This window comes from Erpetoichthys calabaricus, chromosome 2 (assembly GCF_900747795.2).
Source record: "Erpetoichthys calabaricus chromosome 2, fErpCal1.3, whole genome shotgun sequence".
Taxonomy (NCBI): domain Eukaryota; kingdom Metazoa; phylum Chordata; class Cladistia; order Polypteriformes; family Polypteridae; genus Erpetoichthys; species Erpetoichthys calabaricus.
The window spans coordinates 168,605,234-168,624,424 of NC_041395.2; the positions used below are offsets into that span (position 1 = coordinate 168,605,234).

Here is a 19,191-nt window from a genome sequence, read left to right on the forward strand (position 1 = left end):
TATCTCTGGGAATGTGATGTATTTCTAGCATTAGCTTCATTCATAAAATCAAATATTTGTTCTAATCACTTGCTTTTTTTTCTTTTACACAGAAACAGAGTTTTATAGAGTTTAATATGACAAATGTGTTGTTGGAAAATATCAGCATTGCCTAATACGGGATATAGCACAACCAAGTTGGCAGATTGTGATACTCAGTCCATTAATACATGGGACACAAAATGAACATAGTAAAGTATGCTGGAGGTCCTTTTGAAAAAAATAAAATAAGGATATGAAAGTGGTGGTAGATTTGGAAGAATTATTAAGACGTCAAAAAAAAAATCTTTTTTATAGCTAGTAGAGGAATAGCAGAAGAGTAACTGTAGTTCTGACCATAAAACACAATACAGTGTAAGGCAAACTACCGATCATCTATATTTTATATATATATATATATATATATATATATATATATATATATATATAATGAAAGGTTGATTCCCTCACTTATCAACACAAAGACTATTTAATGTTTATTTCAAAATCTAAAATTTGGAAGGATGGTACATATGGTTAAGGTTAAGGTTTCTTTATTTAGTTATGTTTACACAAGAAAACATGAGATTTGCCTTCTCAGTTGTATCTAATAACAGACAGAATGAAATAAAACAGACAAATAGAAACAAGAAAGATTAAGGTAAGGCAATTAGATAATACTGTACATATTTCCACCAAAAAAACAGGTTACAGGATATATATCAAAATCTAAATCATTATCTCTGATATTTCTTATTGAAAGGTCGTATGGCACTAGGAAGAAAGGAGTTTCTGGAGCGATTTGTGTGGGTTTTCAAAGTGACTATCCTTCCTGATTTACTGAACTTTAGTTCTACATGTAATGGATGTCTGTCATCAGTTGAGATGATTTCCAGTTTCTTTAACATTGCCCTCTGACACACCCTAGTCAAACCATATGGTATCTGCTAAGAAAGCACATTTTGATAGTTCAATTTTTAGGAGTAAAAACCCTCTACAAAAAAAATAAATAAATACCCCAAAATCTCAAAAATGCTTTGACAGATTTATTTGAAATTTGGTGATGTTATAGAAAAAAAAATTAGCTAACACATATTTTTTGTCATCCTGCCTTGTGCCCTGTGTTGGCTGGGATTGGCTCCAGCAGACCCCCGTGACCCTGTGTTCGGATTCAGTGGGTTGGAAAATGGATGGATGGATATTTTTTGTCAATATTTATTAATATTATGCTATGTTACATGCTGTACACTGTGCTGAGAATCTCTTTTATGCAAGTGAAAGACAAAGCAAAATCTATTGAAGGGCCTTACAAATTGAACCACTAACCAACAGGGTGAATGGATAAATAAAGACAGGACAGTGCCCTGAACAGGAAAAAAGAGACATGATCACATTGTGAAATGAAAAGAGAAAGTTTAGTGAAGGTCAAGAAAGATATAGAGCAAATAGTTGAGACAACGCTATTTTTTTGCTGTTGACTACCTGCATTATTAGACACATACCAGATGTAATCTTGGTTTTCCATTCCACTCCTTTGCCATCCAGCCACGGCACCAAAACCTGCAAGTGGGACAGACTCCCACCCTCCCGCTTTACAATCGCAGTGCTGCAAACATCAAGGAAGACCACGGCATCAGTCTTAGATAGTGGAGCTTGAATTTCTAATGGGAAGGCCACAAAAACTGTGCCACAATGCTCACAGCGTGTGCTCCATGCTCTTCACATTAATGCGTCAGTGTAGCACACAGGGTACCGCCACTTACATATATCAACTTCAAGCACTGCTTTGCATATATGTTCACATCAGTGGACTTTAAAGGTGGACTACATACAACTGACTAAAAAACATGAAAAGAAATGCTGCACTCGAGTGAACGATGTAAACAAATGAAAATCGTAAATAAGTAATAATGATAATAATATATGCTCCAATTTCACATCATTCCTATTAATTTCCTGTTTCAATTCAAAAGAATGTAAAAGTGTGTTTTGCAGTGGCCATCAATAAAAGCCTACTCAATAAGAAAACCAGTGAAAAAGCACAAACTGATCTAATGTATAGCATGTTCAAGAGTAAGCTGCTACAATGACCTAATATTATTTTAACTTATTATTTCACTGATTCCTTTATCCAAAGCAACTTTTGAGATGCAATTATTTACATTTCTGTTGTTTTTGCATTTGGAGCACAAGCAGGTGAAGTGACTTCCTCATGATCACACGGTGTCAGTAGCAGGATCTGAACCACAACCTCAGGGTTTAAAGCCCTAGGTCCAAAGCCTTAATCACGCTTCCTGCCAACAATATTAGCCATTAGTACAAAAAAAATACATATTGTGCACAGAAAAGCAGAAAAATGTAATCAATTTAGGGTTTTTTCTGGAACAACAGGGTCCTGAGTTCCACAGGTTTTACCATTTGTTACACACTCAAGCAGAGGTATCAAATCAGACCACTGACCGCACAATATACAATGCTCAAGGTGTCCAATCTTTCCCAACCAAAATGACTCTAAATTTGAACATCACACATTGAAATGTAGGTAAATTCGCCTGCAAAGTGTAGACAGTCAGAACACATCATTTGCTCATAAATAATTTTTTTAGGGGCTGGATTTACTATGTGTTCTCTCTATACTTGAATTTTAATTATATAGTTTAATTTACAATGATTTTAACAACTTATACATCTTTCATTGAACATTTGAAGTGATTCTAAAACATGGGGAAAAAAATCAGTTTTAACCATGGTCTGCTTGACCCCATACATGATAGTATGAAGAGCTTTACTAATGTTTAACTATTTCTTCCAAAAATTTTAAATCACACAAAATCAGTTGCTTATATGCAATATATTAAACTTACATCTGCTTTGTGCAGTCCAGAGTTCAGAATCTACTAATAACACACTGATGAATACAAATGCATCTTTTTTGTTGGTATCTATAACCCCTTACAATAAAAAGAAACTTAATACTATTGCATTACAAACTTTTGATCTGGGTAAGTAGGTTTGAAAATGTTGAATGAATATGCGTACTTATGAATGCGTTAATTTATATTTTGTATTATCTTTTTTAAAGTATTATGCCTGACTTATAGTATGTTACCACATTAAGCTTCATTAGCACTAAACAATAGTTATTTCATTGAAGAAAGTATTCATCTAACCCGCAGAATCCATTTTCATTTTCGAATTTTGTTTTAAAAATTATAAAGTGTGTTATCTTTACTAGCGTGAATGTATTTCCATCCATGTTGGGCAAGCCGGAGTTCAAATGGGCAATTCCTGCTGGGAATTATATTGCCTTGAACATGGCATCCAACCAGATGGCCGATTAGACAGTGAAAAAAGTGCTGGTATTGGAGACAATTCCCATGACACCTTCTTCTCGGAAACTGGAACTGGGACATTTAATCCTAGAGCTATCTTTGTGGATCTGGAACCCACTGTCGTTGGTGAGTGCCATTTTCTCTAGTATGTTATTTATAAATTGAACTGTGGCTAAGAGGACAGAACCCTGTATTGGTCATACTATATATCAGGCAGTTTTTGACTGTTCCTATGATTATCTGTCACATGCTAAGACTTTTAATTTTGTTCTGGCATTAGATGGAAAGTCTGAAATTTACTCTTTTCTTGTATTTATAGCTGTTGGTGGAGCCTGTGTCCAGGTGAAAATATAAATAAATACAATCCCCAATGTCCAGGCGCCAGTTACAGATATCTAATTTCATTTGAACTTATCTATAACCAACTAGGTCTTGCAAAATGTCAGCAATGATTGTGCTCCCACACAAAGACAGAAAGAGCAATGGATACTTCTTTACCTTTATTAATAGCTCATACACCTCCTCTTCTGAAATCCCACATTTACTTGCTTTCCTTCCAGATGAGGTACGCACAGGGACTTATCGGCATCTCTTCCATCCAGAACAGCTTATCACAGGAAAAGAGGATGCTGCCAACAATTATGCCCGAGGGCACTTTACCATTGGCAAGGATATCATTGAATCTGTCTTGGACCGAATTCGAAAACTGGTGAGAAAAAGGCATTTAAGGAGACTGAAGATAGCCAGTGTTTATTTACATGTGTATTTTACATATTCATAATCTTTACCTGGTAGCATAGAACGCTCTTCACTGCAACGCCATCACTGAACACCTTAAAAAAAAATAACAGGCTAGTTAATTATGATGATGTGCATGTGTGAAGTGTTCTAAAGCAGGAGGGGCTTACATCTACAATGACAAATTGAGAAAGACTTTCAACATGTAGCTCCTAATTTCAAAAATTCTTCATTGAAAGGTTGAATAATTAGAAAATTTGACCCCTAAATACACTATTTGACTCATCTGGAGTAAATAACCCCATTTAGTTCATTTTAACCCACATGTCGTCAGAAGGCTACTCTAATAAATAGTCAAGTTTAGTAATAAATTGGAGAAAAAAAAATTGATAAATTATCAAACAAATAATAATACATCTGCACATTAGTAAATAAGAAATGAGCATGATCTTCATAATGAGCCAACAAACACCAGTAGTTGTCCTGTTCCACCTTATATTGACCAGAATCTTGTTGACTTCTCGTTCGTTCTCCTCAGGCTAATCAGTGCACAGGACTACAGGGTTTCCTGATTTTCCACAGTTTGGGAGGAGGTACTGGCTCTGGCTTCGCTTCCCTGCTCATGGAGAGGCTGTCTGTCGATTATGAGAAAAAAAGTAAACTGGAATTTGCCATCTATCCAGCACCTCAGGTAAAAAGAGAAGACATCTTGTATCTTTGAGGCCATTTAATTTTTTCAAAAGCCTTTTTTTAATGAAATTTTAAGTCAAATGTAATGAAGAACTTGAGAGTTTTAAACGTACTGGCTAAATGAATCTGTTATGGAATGGCTGAAACTAAAGCTCAAAGTATCAAAAATATTTAACAAATGCTTCGGATGGCTTTCAGTTCTCTGTTAGGTTAAAGCTTTATTTTATATGTTAAATGTTGGCTTACTCTACTGTTTTTGTTCAAGTTCAAGTTCAAGCACTTTATTGTCATTGTGTAACACAACGAAATTACTTTTTGTGACAGCCCCAAGGTGCATTTAAAGAAAAGTCAAATAATTCCAAATATGTCATATACAGTGTTAAATGATCAAGTAACCAGAGTAAATTATTATTATTGATCAAAGTACAGCAGCATAAATTGCTATTACACCTGTTAATGAATAGTACATTACATATTCTACAGTATATTGTACTACATTACATTGCACATGTTAAATTAATAATGGTCTCAGACTGAGGAGATTCAGAGTTCAGAAAGTTTATGGCAGATGGGAAAAAGCTATTTTTTAGTCTGTTTGTGCGTACACGGATTGACCCAAAGCATCTGCCTGACAGGAGGAGCTCAAACAAAGAATTTCCAGGGTGAGTTTTGTCCTTGAGAATGTTTTTGGCCCTTCTCACACAGCGAGTCTGATACGAGAGTTCGAGTGATGGCAGTTCAGTCCCAATAATGGCCTCTGCTGTTTTTACGACCCGCTGCAGGGCTTTTTTAGCAGCCTTGGTGCAGCTGTTGTACCAGGCCATCATGCAGTTAGTTAAAATGCTCTCTATAGTGCATCTATAGAAATTAACCAGCAGCTTCTGGGGGAGGTCAGCTCTCCTTAGCTTCCTGAGGAAATAGAGGCGTTGTTGTGCTTTGCCCATTATAGCCAAGTTGTTGTCAGCCCAGGACAGGTCCTCTGAGATGGTGACTCCTAGAAACTTAAAGCTGGAAACTCTCTCTACAGCATCTGCATTGATTGTTATCGGCCTGTGATTGGTCTTTTTAGTGGTCCTAAAGTCCACAATAACTTCTTTGGTCTTTTTGGTATTTAAGACCAGGTTGTTGGTGTTGCACCATTCTGTCAGATTCTGAACCTCTTCCCTATATGCAGCTTCATTGTTGTCTTTGACAAGCCCAATGACAATCGTATAATCCTCAAATTTAACAATAATGTTTGATTGGTGGATGGGTTGACAGTCATGGGTGAAGAGTTCATAGAGACTTAGTACACATCCTTGCGGCACACCAGTGCTCAGGGTCAGGGTGGAGGATGTGTGTTTGCCCATCCTAACAGACTGGGGGCGGTTGGTGAGAAAATCCAGTAACCAGTTGCATATGGACGGAGCAAGTCCTAGTGCATAGTTTTTGGATCAGCTGGTTAGGTATGATGATATTAAATGCAGAGCTGTAGTCAATGAAGAGCATCCTAACATAGGCGTTGGGCTTTTCCAGGTGTGAGAGGGCAGCATGTAGAGCCACACAGATGGCGTCCTCAGCTGATCTGTTTGACCGATAGGCAAACTGGTGTTGGTCTAGATCAGCTGGGATGGAGGCTTTGATGTGGGTGATTACCAGTCGTTCAAAGCACTTTGCAATGACAGGGGTGAGAGCAACTGGTCGATAGTCATTAAGACAGGTTATCCTCGGTTTTTTTAGGAACAGGTACAATGGTTGTGGATTTCAGGCACAAGGGGGACTACACCTGAGGAGAGAAAGAGGTTGAATATGTGTGTAAATACCTCCGCTAATTGGTCAGCGCAGGCCTGGAGCACACGTCCTTGCACATTATCAGGACCTGCTGCCTTCCTTGTATTGATGTTTTCGAGTGCCTGCCACATATCATGTATGTGTACAACCAAAGGCTGTGAGTCTCCTCCATTTAGCTCAAAGCTGATTGGAGGCTGGTTATTGTCCTTGTCAAACCGTGCAAAGAAACTGTTAAGTTCCTCTGCTAGGTTGGCATTGTTATTGGCCAGTGTGTCTTGTACGTCATTTTTCTTTTTGTAATCCGTGATTAATCGGATGCCTTGCCACATCCGCTGTGAGTTTCAGTTACTGTCAAAGTCCTCCTCAATCTGTTGTTTGTACATTCTTGAGGTTTGCTCTGGCAGCTCTATAGGCTGAGGTGTCTCCTAATTTTAAGGCTTTGTCCCTTTCCCTGAGCAGCTGTTTGACTTCACTATTTATCCATGGTTTCTCATTTGGGTAGACCTTAATCCTTTTGTTGACAGTGACATTGTCCACACAGCAATTAATATATGACAGCACAGATTATGTATATGTCTCTAAGTCTGTCCGATGAGAAAATATATTCCAGTCTGTTTGTTCAAAGCAGTCCTGGAGTTGGCAAATGGCCGTTTCAGGCCAAACTTTAACAGTCTTGCTAATTGGATTAGTACTGCTGATAAGGGCTTTGTGCGCTGGAACATGAGACAAAGAGAGATGATCAGATTTGCTGAGGTGGGGGCATGGAATGACCTTATAGGCATCTTTTATGTTTGTATAGATAGATAGATAGATAGATAGATAGATAGCTAGATAGATAGATAGATAGATAGATAGATAGATAGATAGATAGATAGATAGATAGATAGATAGATAGATAGATAGATAGATAGATAGATAGATAGATAGATAGATAGATGTGGTCTAAGGTGTTTTCCCCTCTGGTTATACAATGTACATGCTGATAAAATCTGGGGAATACATCCTTAAGATTCGCTTGATTAAAATCCCCAGCAGTGATAAAAACTGCATCAGGATGCGACTTCTGTTGTTTACTGATAATGTCAAACAATTTTTCAAGCGCTGACATAACATTAGCCTGAGGAGGTATGCATACTGCCGTAACAATAACGACGGTATATTATCTCGGTAGGTAAAACGGCCGGCATCTTAGCATCAGATATTCCACTTTCGGACAACAAAACTTGTTGATTGTAGTTATATTAGTGCACCAAGCATTATTAGTATAGACACACAGCCCTCCACCTGTTTTCTTACCGGAATCGGGGGTTCGATCGGTTCGATGGAGTGTGCAACCTGCAAGCTCAACTGCTGTGTCCGGTATGGTGGGATCCAGCCACGTTTCAGAAAAAAATCAAAAGGCAGCAGTCCCTTGTAGTTTTATGTGTGGAAATATCCAGCCGGAGCTCATCCATTTTATTTGCGAGTGATCTAGTATTCGCAAGAAAAACGCTAGGAAGATGGGTTTTCTGCAGAGCAGCCTTCAGCCTAGCTAGTAATCCTGCTCGCTTGCCTCTTTTTTGCTTCCTCTCCCTGCGCCGTCTACGTGGCCGTCTTCTAAGTATAAGAGTCATCGTAGGTCCCGGTGATCTGAGAATCTCCTGTGGTATTGCTTCTGTGTTATAATAATTATCTTTGCTATTAGAGCCGATCTGTAGAAGCTTTTGACGACTGTAGTGGATGTTCGCTTCCGTGTGTAAAGCGATGAAATTCAATATTAAGAAAAATAATAGCAGAAAAGAGCACTTATTCGAGGAGCACAAAGCCACGGCGTCTGTGCGCGCCGCCATTGTCTCTCGTTTTTGTTCAATTATACGGGATAATTAACCATAAATATTTATGAATACTCAGCACCAGGCACATGGGTTACTTTTCTAAGCCTATTACTGTCTGTGTCATTTGCCTGTTCTATGTACATGTTAGGCTCTCTTGAATTTCTACATTTTGTTTCAACATTTCAAGTATATAAGTGTTGGTTTGATAGTTGCAGTTGGATTGTGCATGGAGATGTGTGTGAATGTGTCCTTCCGATTAACTGATACCTTGTTCTGGGTTGATTCCTGTCTTTACACCCAATGCTGGGATTAGATCTGGTACCACAAAATCCATTAGTAGACTGGCGAATTTTAGAATATGACAGGAAGCATGAGATGGGCATTAGAAATTCATTTAACAGACACTCTGAATAGTCAATGATGGCTCACTTTTCAATGAAATTGTTTTTAGCATTTTCCACAAAACACTTTAATCAAATATCTTCTTAATACCTACTATGTTAAGGGTAGCCTGGTGGAGCAATGCCATCTCAATGGTTTGGACTCTAAACCAGTATCTGGCTGGAAGGTCCTCATTTCGGAGTTTGCACATTGTCCTGATTTTATGTAGCCACTGCCTTAGAAGTCTGTCTTCCTCACACTGAGTGAGTGAATGTGTGAGGGTTGGTAATGGCATTGCAACTGTTGCTTTAGGTTAAAGTTCAGGTTTCTCTGACATTATAAAGGAAATGTAATTTTCAATGATTCCTATTAGGCGGTTTGTGAGCAGAGTAAGGAATGAATAACCATCTCTTACACACAAAGTCACATTCCTAGCGATGACAAGTGTGCCAAGCCACAATCAACAGTTACAGGCTAAAACCTCTGATGCATAGGAAAATTATATTTAGAATACAAAATGCCACTTGCATTTAGGCATCTTTCTATTCAGCCGTGTCAAGGTGGAAAATGAATAAATATCCTGGCTCTTCATAACAACATTTTAGTAGCCTACCATAAATCTATGTTTTAGTCAATGGTGGAGACATGCTAGTTGTCACATGACACAATGGTGCTCCAGATTTATTAAAACCCTGACTGGCGTCTTATGTAGTGAGTCCTGGTAAAAACAGAATTTTGTTAATTAAAAGTAATACTCAGGCAGCAAACTGTAGGATAGGTCAGGCGTAGGTGATTTAAAATGGAAAGCGACTTGAAGCTCTCCTTCAGATCCACCTAATAAGGATATAATTAAACAACACCATACCCATTTGCAGCCATAGAAGTCATTTACTTATATTAATCTCTCTATTATAAAAAAAAATCTTGGAAGGCTTGGAAGGAGACAATACCTGATTTTCTCGGAAGACAATTTGACATCCCGCGCGAGACACTTTAACGTCACGCAAGACAAGTCAGTGAGACAAAAGGACAGCTGCCGTACAGGCTTTTAAATGAGCGACGTGCAGAGCGACAAGCAGAACACGCAGCAAGGCAGCAGCAGAAGAAAGACAGCAGCTGATAAGATCTCATCTCCTCAGCATGCATTCAGCCCACACCTTGACAACGCAAGCGGCAGAGACGTGAAGTGGCTGGAGCATAGCACGCCCAGGGGGAGATGGGAGGGGATGGGCAAGTGAAGTGAGCAGGGGGCGAAGACCCCCTAGTAAGAATTATTATAAATCTAAATTGTAAGGGGTCTGCATGGTGGTGCTGTATTTACCACTTCTGCCCTACAGCTGTAAATCAATAGGCTCAAACTCTAGTTTGGACATTGCACAGTTTACACACTCTCTTCTGGTCTGAATACAAATTTTACTGGGCACTCTGGTTTCCTCACTCATCCCCAAGACATGTAGGTAATGCTGATTGGCAAATCTGAATTAGACCAGTATTAATAATGGTTCTTTTCTCTTGCCCGATGTTTCCGGGTTAGGCTCTTACTGCCCATTACTACAGTATGTATTTGAATGAGTTGCTGAATTGGAAGATACGCAAACTGAGAAATATATTGTGGATACTGTCCAGATTGCATTAATCAAGCATAGTGCAAGGAACATTCATGCATATTCTTATTTTTTTCCTGATCTTTCATTGCAGTCATTTAATCCTCATATGTTTGACTGCATAGTAACGTAACAGACTCTGTTTAAACAGGTTTCTACAGCTGTGGTGGAGCCTTACAACACCGTTCTGACTACACATTCCACGCTGGAGCATTCAGATTGTGCCTTCATGGTGGACAATGAGGCTATTTATGACATATGCAGGAGGAACTTGGACATTGAACGGCCCACCTACACCAATCTGAATCGTCTCATTGGTCAAATTGTTTCTTCAATTACTGCCTCCTTACGGTTTGATGGCGCCCTGAACGTGGATCTAGTTGAATTTCAGACTAACTTGGTTCCATATCCACGCATCCACTTTCCTCTAGTCGCTTATTCACCAGTTATATCTTCAGAAAAAGCTTATCATGAGCAGCTTTCAGTAGCAGAGATCACATGCTCCTGTTTTGATCCCACCAATCAAATGGTGAAGTGTGATCCTCGTCATGGCAAGTACATGGCATGCTGCCTTCTGTATAGGGGTGATGTGGTGCCTAAGGATGTAAATTCTGCTATTGCCGCGATCAAAAACAAGAGTTCTGTCCAGTTTGTAGACTGGTGTCCCACAGGCTTTAAGGTGAGTGAGGAAGTTATATTGACTGTAGGATGTCAGGAACTTTCATATGAAGTGAAGTTTATGAAGAATATGCTTTTCCCTTCCAGGTAGGCGTCAATCATCAGCCACCTACTGTAGTGCCAGGAGGTGACTTGGCCAAGGTACAGCGAGCAGTCTGCATGTTAAGTAACACCACAGCAATCGCAGAGGCTTGGGCCCGTCTGAATCACAAGTTTGATCTGATGTATGCAAAACGAGCGTTCGTACACTGGTATGTAGGGGAAGGCATGATAGAAGGTGAGTTCTCAGAAGCCAGGGAAAATCTGGCAGCCCTGGAAAAGGATTATGAGGAGGTGGGCATCAACTCCATAGAAAGCAAGTGTGAGGAAGAGTATTAAATGAAGGCAAGTCATTATGAAAAATGCTGATAGTCGTAAAGTGTGAGGCAAAATGTATTTTGCAACACAAATTAGTTAACAACATAAAAAGTCTTGAGTTGCAAGGCTTTATTTTCCTAAAATAAGTACTAGAATTTAAGCCAAGAAATGGGTAAGTAAATGAAAATGATTATATACCTCGACACAAGGAACAGAAACAAATAATAAGCTGACCTTTATATTTGTTGTCTGGGCAATCAATATGTGCATTACAAGGAGAACGAGCTTTGAAACAAGAATTCTGAATTCTCCAGAAGCACTAATATTCCAGTTACTTTACAAAATGGGTAGAAAATACTTATTCTAAAATTCTCTGAGTCAGTATTAACACATTGCACAAAGGGGGCAGTACCTATGAGGAAAAAATAAAAAATTGTTCAGTCATTTTAGTCGGATATGGCTGGAGATAAAACTGAATTGCCATATACATCTCTAAACACATCTAAATAATCCATAAAGGTCTGGAAACAAAATAATCCTAATCGTGATGACGGTGATGCAAGAACCATATGATCAGTCCTCCGAATAAAAAATAATTTTCACAATACAAGGATTTATTTTCTTTGTCTAGACAAGTGGATGCACTTGACCAAATTATCATAGAATAAATGATGCTTTTATATACTGTAACTTTCTTCTAGACCAGGGATTTGTTTTCCTATTCAGCTTCTACTAATTTGTATTAATAATTTTGTGATATGTCAACAGTAGGCTTTAAGCCTAGAAAATAACACTGGACTGACGCTTGTCTGCCACGGGGTACACTTAATGCACTTACAGAGGGACAATTTAGAGGTGCAAGTCATCTTATCCTTTATGGCTTTGGGACGTGCAATGAAACTAGAGTGTCTGGAAACAAATGTTTGGACTCTGAAGTTGGTTGGCACAATCAATAACCAAATGTAGCACCACACCACTTATTTTCTTTGCCAATTCCTTATTTTTTTTATGTACAATTCAATAATCTAGCTATTGTAAATATGCCTGTATTTTACCCAGGGTTGCTTAATGCCTTAGGTCTATTACTGTTGGGACAGTCTCTACATTCCCATATCCCTGTTCTAAAATATGTTCAAGATAATGAATGTATGGATGATCAATCTGTTCACTTCTCTTGACACAAACAATTATGGAAGGTGCTATTTAAAAATAAATGTAACTTTACAGGCTAGAGATGTAGATTTTATTTGGAGTAAATGTACCCTTTGAATGGAGTTGACACATATTTTATGGGGTCTCCTCACGTCTGTGTGGTTGTTCTGTGATTATTTTGACATTTCAAAGATCTCCTTGCTTTGACAATGTGATGTCGTAGGCTTTGAATATATTATCCTGATTAATAAACATAAGTTGTTAATTTATGAAAGCAATGTAATGTGTGGCATTTATAGTTTTCCAGTAGTGCCATACAAAAATACATTTCATTAATTAAAATGTAATTCTGGTGTATGCTGTTTACTGTGAAAGCAATACACACACCTACAATTTTATAATTTACAATCACCTTTTTTATTATGACACAGGATTTTGCCTCATACTAACAGACGATACTGATGTAGCATGGGAATATCACAAAGAGTTAAATCCCAGCTTCATCTCTTCCTAGAACAATGTAATGTGAAATATATACCTGTATATTGACCCGCTGTGGGGGTACACGGTGAACCAAGAGATTAGGTACAATTCTTTGAGAATTTGTTGGTCTCTGTAAAAAAAGGATTTTAGTCATTTTTTTGTCAGAATATTGCCTAAAAGGTTTTATAAGTTTCCATAGTTATGCCTGGAGTAAGATTAAAGAACTGTCTTGTTCAGAGGTTTGTTCCAACTTATACCCACCAAGAAATGTGACAAGAATGTGTGATCCCACTCTCTAATGTACAGATTATGATTTTAACAGCTGGATTTCAGCAAATTTTACAAAATAAATGAAAGTGTCTAGCCTAATGTCATTCTGAACTAGCTGTAAAAGTGCCTAGTTCCAATTTAAAACAATGAGCTACAGCAACTTTCATAAGTGAATATACATATTTTAAATAACCAAGCCATGAGCAACCAGTGTTTGCTTGCATTTCTTCCAGGAAGAATAATATATTTGTAATGAGGCTATCTCTACAGGGTAAGAAGCCTTTAATCTTTTTTCTTCGTTTACTGGGCTTTTAGGTCTTCAAACTAATAAAAAGCAAGGCTACATTTGGTTATTGATTGTGCCAACCAACTTCAGAGTCCAAACATTTGTTTCCAGATACTCTAGTTTCACTGCACGTCCCAAAGCCATAAAGGATAAGATGACTTGCACCTCTAAAATGTCTTGTGTTCTGTATGAATACATTTTGTTTAACCTCTATATCTAAAACTCTGCTTCTAAATTAATTGTTCTACTTTATATATAACAATTCACCCCAAACAGTATGAGTGTACAAATCTGTCTTTGTGAGTTGTTTTCTTTTAAGTCAAAGTGACACTTGCAGAACATTTCTGCGTTTATTCAAAAAAAGAAACTTCTATTGCATAGGCACAAATACATTTCTCCAGCTCATTTACATTTTCTGCCACTTTTAAAGTTGTTTCAGATCTAGAAAATTTGTCCCATCATGCCTGTGTTAGCAAGCATACTATGTAATGAATGGGCCATCTGGGTAGGGATGAAAGCACAAATTGCACTCTTTCACTACAAGCGTAAGCACTAACTTTACTATGCAGAAAAGTGGAAGGTTTTACTGTTTATTAAAAGATGAAAGACAGCCAATAGATTGGAACACAAATTTCCTGAAATTAGCTTTACTTTACTATAATTATCTGTCTCTTTTAGTGCAATATACACCTGCACTTTCCATGGAGCTTTTGGAAATATATTTTTACCCACAGTTACTTAGAAGTTCCTCTAAATGAACTTAAAAGTTTTTTTTCACTTTGTCAAGTGAATGAAATACATTTTTACATACTTTATATCTACATATATGATATGTATAAATTGCTATAGTTGGCAAGTTTAATGTTGCTAATAGATATTCTCAATTGCACATATATTTTTATTTACTATCAGCAATTTAAATTATTTTCTTTTAGATTTTTTTCAGTGTCATATCAAATTACCCCATTGCTATAAGTAAAGCTCTGTTTAATAACCAGAGATATACTAACATTAGTCTTTTCATTTCTCATCGCCTTCTTTGGGCTTTTCCAAATAAAACTTCAAACTTCAAAATTATTGATTATAGTGATGCACATAAATGAAGCAAAAAATAAACAATGATAACTGGCTAAGTATAAAACATAAAAGCTCCTAAGCCACTCGATTTAATATTGGAAAACATCACAGTGAAGTTTACTCTGTACTGCAGTGCACCTCTCAATTTAAACTAGAATCTCATCCAGTACTCCCCAAGTTAAGAACCGAGGACCACTATGGCTACAGGTTTTTTGTTTCAACCAACTTCAGCTTCTAGTTGGACTGCTAACTTAAGTTTTTAAGTGTTTAATACCAATAATGAGTATTATTGTGGGATAAGTGGCTTGGCCTTCTCTTGTACATCCAAACTGAATGAGCACACATCCACACACACCCTTACGCATCCACACACTGTGCCTACGTAGCCTACCTTTTCTGTAGTGCATGTGAGAGGGTCTCACTAGTATATGTCAGAGGAAATCAAACAGGTGATCCAAGACAACAGAGGCTATTGTGTCTTTTTCCTTACCAAAGGTGCTTTAACTCTTTCCCATGCTGCCCCCTATTAAGAAGCTTTCCTCCTCAGCCATCTAACCACGTGGTAAAGGAGTGAAAGTCTCCCCACACCACATGTTCTGTACTTACTTTATTTTCTCAAATCACCCAAGATACACAGGAAAAAGCATACATGTTTAATGCAAGTAATAGCAGCAAAATAAAACGAATAACAGCAAAGTCTAGCTATAAAACCCTAATAAAAATACACCATAGTCTCAAAAGTCAAACCATTTCACACTGATCAAAAAAAGAAAAAACAGGCATCCAGTAAATCAAGACATGAGGGGCACTTGAAAACCATCTGCAAAAAGGTACCTGGGATGCTCAACTGGAAGAAGGAATTGAATTGAATTCCTTTATTGTCATTGTACACAGTACAATGAGATTCAAAGAGCAACTACTACACAAAACAATTGTCCCAAAATAAAAATAGCACAATAAAACAATAAAAAATATACAATAGGAAAACACAAGTATACATATAGTGCAAAGTGCTCTAATGGGACACTTAATGGAGTGATTGAGTACATTTATAGCTCTTGGGATAAAACTGTCTGCGCCTCAAGGTCCATGTGTGAAAGGTTCGGTAGCATTAGCTGAATGGGAGAAGTTCAAATAGACTATGGCATAGTTCAATAGAATTCATGCAGATGCTGGTGGCTTTCCTGAGGCAGCGTGTATTACAAATGTCCTCCAGGGCTGGAAGCTGCACCCTGACAATCCCCCGTGCTATCAACACAACCCACTGTAGAGCTTTTCCACTGTGCAGCTGAGATATCACACCCAAATACAATGGGTTAAAATACTCTCTGTGGTGTACGGGTAGTAGGTCAGCAGCACCTGTCAAGGGAAGCCAGCTTTTTCAATATAATTTTGAAAGAATGCTATTGCTGTGCCTTCTTCAGCAGTGCCATGGTGTTAACTGTCCATGAAATATATCCCCAAGAACCTAAAGCTTGATACAACAATGATCAATGGACAAACCCATGGGCAACATTTTGGGGAGTAAAAAAGTGCAATGAAATAGTCTAAATTGAAAGTTTTGGAGATTAGGGTTCTTGGAAGAATGTTCTATTGGTGAAAATAGATTTCTAGGTCCAGCTACTAAACAAGCAATAAGAAGCCTTGCGAGGATGAGTATATATAGAGATGCCATTAGTCTTGCTTGAGGATAGAGAGTTAGAAAACTTGTAACAAGAATGGGATGGAACAGCAGAAAGAGCAAAACACTGCATAATTTAAGCACAAATCTTAGCTATACGTAAAAGGAAGGAAGATAGAATTCCAAACTTGGACTGATTCCTTGATTAGGCAAGGTGTTTTCTCCAACTATTTATATTTTAATGTCCATTCTGAAATGACAAAAGTAGTTTTGCTAATTTTTCATTGATACATTTAAATCATTGTGTACATTACATGGAAAAACATTAGTGTTTCCTTTTGTTTTTATCATCATTTTCATTCAGCTTTGCTGGTTATTTAAGCAATTATTAACTAATAAGCAACCTAGTGGGCATACAACTAAAATACCAGCACTCTTTCAGCGTTCGGTGTGGTGTGTCCTAATAATAACTTAACTTGTTATTAGCTGTCATTTTTAGAAAAGAGTTAACAGTGCAAACTCCACAGGAAGAAAAAGTGAATTAATAGGAGAACAACCATAGAGAGATGTTCTTAAAGCTGTAAAAAAAGGCAAGCATTTCTCTGTATTATAAAAAAAGACGTGATTTTCTTGGAGAGACACTTATACGTCCCGCAAGAAAGAAATTTAACCACGCCCGTAAAGAATTCAAAAATGTTGGCGCGGAATACATGCAGAACAGGTTAGAGGAAGTATTAAAATCTGAAAGTCTCAAAAAAAGGATAGCAAAGATTGAATTAGCGCAAACAAACGGAAATTATTACTCTGTGAAATAATGGAACAGCGAAAAGAGATTGAATATATTGTTGGGATTTAAACTTTAAGTCGGAGACTTGTAGATCGTCTAATTCGTGTTGCCAGCGAGAATTAAAAGATTCTAAAAATGCTGGTGCAGTATGAAGTCCCGTAAGACAGAGGCTTTTAACATGAGATTCTTTCAAGTCACGCCCTACTTACAACTATTTTCAAATAAGACCACGGTCATCTAACCTCAGTCGTGTGAATGCTTTTGACAGACACACTTCCTGCGCTCTCAGCTCTTATAAATTTTATCAGAACAATAATGTTATACGTTCTAGATGGCACGTCAACAACAAAGCGAAGAAGAAAGAGCATGGACAAACATTCGAAAAAGTCGTTTTATTTATTAGTGAGAAATGATATTCACTCACAGGCAGTTATACATTACGTTGCCATGATGAAACTCCAAACACGGAATCAAAATTCAATGCGATCTTGAAGAACAGTTAATTCCAAATATTGTTTTTACTAATGTTTTAAAGTAAAAGTGAAAAAATGCACATGTAACAATTCCCATGAAAATAACAATCACTTTAAATTGTATATCCGGTTAACCAAACCCAGGGGTGGGCGAGCGAAGCGAGCAGGGGGCAGAGCCCCCTAGTCTGTAAGATGTAAATCTTACCCTGCTTTTGTGAATAGCTTTAAACTAAAGGTGGACCGAACTGCTACGGGAATTTTAGAGAGGTGTGTTACAGGAAGAAGTGTGTCTGGCTAAATTTTACAGTTTGAGAGAAATTCTCAAAAAGATGCAAGTTGTTTCATTTTTCCAATCTGCTGAGATTGTGTTGGAGTTTACAGTCCTGTGTCTTTCAGGAAAGTGTTTTGGTTGGACAAGAAACACTTGGCCAGTGAAAGAAAAACTTTGGTATTTTGTGGAGGAAAAAGAAGAGTGGAAAACGTGTTTTATGGGGAAGGTAAATGTAAGGAAACTTTACTAAGAATGTTTGATGGGAGAAACAATATTGTGTGTAGCAAAGGAATGAATATGATGGTGCTTAACAGGAAGTTTGGGTTTGTTTAAAGAGGGCCAACACAGTTGTGTAAAACAACTGTAGATGTATGTCACACTAATGGAATATTTAGGTTTGGAGAGAGAGAGAAAGAGATTTGTATATTGGTAATCCATTTAAATGACTTGGTCTGAAATACAATCTTTGACTGAAACATTTCTTTTGCTACATGCAAGTCAGATTTTGCAAAAGGAAAACTGGCTATCTTTAAAATCTTTCTTCATATAAATTTTACTTACTCACTGTAGTACGGTCAAAACTATACCTTCATAAAGCCCTCTAGTTGGTGTGAGGGAACTTTAATTGGATTTTCTCTCTCAGGCTGTTAAAATTGCATGCCAGTAATATTTTATGACATGATGAAACACTAATGTTTACAATCTGTTGGGATGACCTATACTATCCCTTTGGCCGATCGTCTCATCTTGCCTACTTGAAACAATTCACCCCCCTTTCATAACACAACATGATTAGAGAAAATCAAATGTCACTTGTGAGAAGCAACTCTACACATTTTTAGAACCTGGAAAGCATTTATCAGTGTGCTTCTAAACCAATACAACAGAGCAAACCATTCCTTACAATTTGGCTATTTCTATATTTTGAAATGTTTACTTCATGCAAAGTCTTTTGCAGTTCTTCTGTTTCTTGCTGAATACGGTTGAGGGTGTCTGTGAATAAATGTGAGACTGACAACCCAATATTAGCAGACGTCTCTGGTACCTGAAACAACTTCAGTCTTGTTGTTCCAAGACAGAGATTCTCCTTCAACCAATCAGCTTTAATTCTGCCTCTGATATTATAAAATAGGCAACGCACAAAAAAATCCCATTTTTGAATGTAAAAAAAGAAACTTCCTTTCTCATGCACAAAAAACTCATAGAAAACCTTTTAAGCCTGAATATCTGTCATCATCTAAATTTATGAGTTTCCCAGGATTTTCGAACTGTTACTTAAGAATGTGGAATTGTGTGACTTCAAGCATTAACCCCTCCTTTAAAATGTCAGAAACAATGTGGATTGGTCGAAGGAGAATGACGTTATTGGAACAAAAACTCTGATTTAGT

At 37.5% G+C, this 19,191-nt stretch overlaps 2 protein-coding genes across 2 annotated transcripts in view; both read left to right on the plus strand.

The window, feature by feature from the left end:
- LOC114669500 (F-box only protein 44-like) overlaps positions 1-19,191 on the plus strand; it is a 560,525-nt gene that overhangs the window by 95,638 nt on the left and 445,696 nt on the right. The gene's annotated exons all lie outside the window — the stretch shown is intronic.
- LOC114669467 (tubulin alpha-3 chain-like) lies at positions 769-11,564 on the plus strand. The gene is made up of 6 exons (XM_028825687.2): positions 769-927; positions 3,254-3,476; positions 3,911-4,059; positions 4,627-4,779; positions 10,499-11,026; positions 11,113-11,564. Exons 1-6 carry the CDS (start codon positions 787-789, stop codon positions 11,401-11,403), a joined length of 1,485 nt encoding a protein of 494 aa, XP_028681520.2. The 5' UTR covers positions 769-786; the 3' UTR covers positions 11,404-11,564.